The sequence below is a fragment of the Lentinus tigrinus genome (genome assembly GCF_003813185.1).
Source record: "Lentinus tigrinus ALCF2SS1-7 unplaced genomic scaffold L226scaffold_22, whole genome shotgun sequence".
Lineage (NCBI taxonomy): Eukaryota > Fungi > Basidiomycota > Agaricomycetes > Polyporales > Polyporaceae > Lentinus > Lentinus tigrinus.
In genome coordinates, this window is record NW_027137931.1 from 432,260 (window position 1) to 435,455 (window position 3,196).

At 58.5% G+C, this 3,196-nt stretch overlaps 1 protein-coding gene across 1 annotated transcript in view; it reads left to right on the forward strand.

The window, feature by feature from the left end:
- Nucleotides 1-781: 781 nt before the first annotated feature.
- L226DRAFT_573079 (uncharacterized protein) overlaps nucleotides 782-3,196 on the forward strand; it is a gene marked incomplete at both ends in the record, with an annotated part of 2,814 nt that continues 399 nt past the window's right edge. The window contains 4 exons of the mRNA XM_067684778.1: nucleotides 782-887; nucleotides 950-1,100; nucleotides 1,163-1,169; nucleotides 1,233-1,332. Coding sequence (XP_067533240.1) covers nucleotides 782-887; nucleotides 950-1,100; nucleotides 1,163-1,169; nucleotides 1,233-1,332 — 364 coding nt within the window. The remainder of the gene's footprint in view (nucleotides 888-949; nucleotides 1,101-1,162; nucleotides 1,170-1,232; nucleotides 1,333-3,196) is intronic.

Genomic DNA, 3,196 nt, shown 5'->3' on the forward strand with positions numbered 1-3,196 from the left:
AAGAGGGTGAGACTTAGCTGCTATTTGGTAAGTCCTTCATTGCATACCGGCAACCTCTTCCAAGAGGCCCCTTTTCCGCATCCATCCCTCCTAGACCGTCCAGTCCGCTCTCGAGGCCATCCGAGTCAATGCCGGTTGTTCAAGCGTCCTGAGATGGTCCCTAAGGTATTCGCCGACTTGCCCTGTCCCGGCTGGAGCTGTCCTGTCGTGAGTACTTACCGAGTCGCCTTACCTCACTGATCTCCCTCCAGACTCGCAGCGGTGTACGAAAATCCTCGTCTCGGAGTCGTTACCATGTAACGCCACAAAGTACGTAGACGTCCCTAACAATGCCGCCGTCGTGCCCTTGCACGGAGCTCTCCATCTGCCCCTGACCGTGTATGCCTGCTCGCCGCGGACTCCAGGTACGTACATGCCCTCGCGTCTTCGAGCTTGCCACCGTGTACCGCGGGTTCTCCCTCTTTCCCGACTCCGATCGCTGGGCCAGAACTTCAAGCATCGAGACGCGCCGCAAGTCCAGCTCCGAATGACCTCTCCGACAACCCGTAAGTGATTCGTTTCCCCGCGAGCATCCCTCCTCGACACGCATTCATCCGTACGTCCATCTGCCACTCCATTATGGATAATCTCCCTTTCACGCGGAACACGAGGCCGGGAGAGAAATCCGCCTGCTAAGTTGTTTATTGCACTAAACTAACCTACACGGCCAACTGACATCTCTCCATCCAGACGCCTCCTCGCCAAAGTCCAGCATCCATGCCCGTCCGCCGCACGTCCCGCCATGCACCCCAGCTGTGTCGAGTACAAGTCACGCCTCGTCTGCCGCACGCGTCTCCCCGGTACTTCACGCTACTCACTTCCCGGGCGCGAGTCATACCGCTCGCCAGGTGAGTGAGAGCCACCTCCAGCCCAGAACCGTGCAGGCTGAGGTACCCCGTACGTCCCACAGCCGACTTGGACAAGGCCGCGCTCCTGGGACCGCCCTCATGCAATTCGCGTACTCTTCCCGCAGAGCACCACCTCGCCACCTCCGTCTCGCTACCCGCTTCCCCGTACCCTCCCCGGCTACATGCATGCAAAATCCTACGTGCGGGGATAAGGTACGTACCACGCTCTCCCGCCGTCTTTGCGTGCCCGATCACCTCACGCCCAGTTCCTGCAGCGACAACGTATGTGGTCAGACCAAGCCTTAATGCGCCGAGAGCGATTCAATACTGACCTTCACATGTTAGCGCAGTATGCCCGGGATCCGCGACAGTCACGGCTGGTATCAGAGCCGTGTACGCGCGAAGCCAAGGTGCGTCGGGGACGAGGACAATGATGAGGACGAAGGTAAGCACGAGAAGCAGAACGTGGAGAGGATGCCGACGAGGGCCGGGGCAGCGAAGGGAGCAGTGACGGCCGCGAAACTCGCAACAGGTAGGAGGCACAGGAGAGGTGGGGGAATGGAGTACGGCAGACGCGTTCGATCGAGTACTTATCCGCACCCAGCACAGGACAAACACACCACGCGCTGCTTCATGCTCGGCCCTCGTCTCGCAGCAGCTTCGAGAGACGACGGCGACTTGGCCAGCGCCGTACCCAATCGGGTTGCATCGCGAACATGGTGTTCGACTCAGCCGAGTCGCCATCCGAGGACCCCGTCCATGCTCGGTCCTCGGCTCGCAGCTTCAACGTTCAACGGCGACTTGGCCACCAGTTCGGCTTCCGGGCGACGTCGCGAACATTGTGCTCGAGCCGCGTCGCGTCGCCATTCGAGTCCATGCGTGCCTTCGTCCTCGGTCCTCAGCTCGCAGCTTCGACGGCGACTTGGCCATTTTCATCCCAATGTGGTTTGTCTCTCCTCGAGGTGTCGGGTCGTCATCTGCCGAGTCCCCGTCTCCTTTCTGGGTCACGGCGCGATGACAGATATCTGAATGGTAGGTTCTCCGGCAGTCGGAGATGTGCCCCGAGCAAGGCCCGTTTGCCGTCCGGTACGCACCTACCCTGGTCTCCGTCTATGTACTCTACAGTCTACTAGCACATGTAACACAGGTAAACGTATGAGATCTGAATCTTATCCGTAGCTCACTCCGTGCTGCACGCTCGCACTCACGGCTCGACGAGAGGTGCGCTACGAAAGATCTCATGTTCAGTGTCGATGCAGCTCGATCGGGGCCTCAAGCTGCGAGTCCAGACAACAGACAGCAGCCTGAGAGTCGATATCGCCCGACCCGAATGGCGGTTCACATCGCAACATGAAGGGTTCACGTTCGCGCTACGAGCTCAAGCTCAAAAGCTGGGTTCCGAGGCTCAATGCGGAGACTGGTGTCCGTCACGATATTCGGTATCCGGCACGGACAGTTTCCGCTCCGCCCGCATTTGACACTCACGCTATCATTGGAGTCGAGGCGGTCGCATTCCGTCTTGTGGCTCTGGGTCTTTGCGCAGCAGCAGCAGTCAGTGCGGAGACTGACTGGATGCAGGCTGCAGGGATGGCTGTGGATCGTGGGTGCTCGACTCAGGTCTGGGTATCAACTGGCTATGGTTCTCAATTCTGGCATGTACTCGCACAAATGTGACACCACCGTTTCCGCCGCTCGCTAACTAACCAGCTATCCTATCCGATGGTACAGAGCCGAGCAACACCGCTCCGATGTTGACCCCATCAACAGGAACAGAGCCGCTCAGCTCCGCCGCCTTTGCCAGAACCCGTGCGTGCCCATACCTGCAGGTCATGTTGGGTGTCATCTAGTCGTTCGGTGAACAGCTTCCTACAACTTGCCAGAACACATATCAAGAGGCGTGGGCTGTATGTGATCCATTCGTCGTGAAGTACAGGATCGACTACCACATCTGCGAGCGGACCACCCGCGTTCTCCGCCTCGGACTCGGCTTCTTTGGCTTGGCGACACTACCAATCATCCCGTCAGTGCTGACCAGATTGGGTGTCTCGTTCGAGGCGACTGGGTTCTCAAGTTACCTATGATTGGTGGGCAAGATTGTTACTCATTACGGAAACGAGGAAGACCTGGCTATACGAGCGGCCTTCAAGGACATGTACGAGTGGTCCTCGAGTCAGCTATTCGCTATCCTCCTCACACATTGAACTGCCAGATGTTGCCCGCTCGGGAACATGACTGGCTACTGTCTCATGTACCGATCACTGCCCTCCGACCTGCCACGTCGCCCGCTGAATGAAGGTAAGTATCGGTTC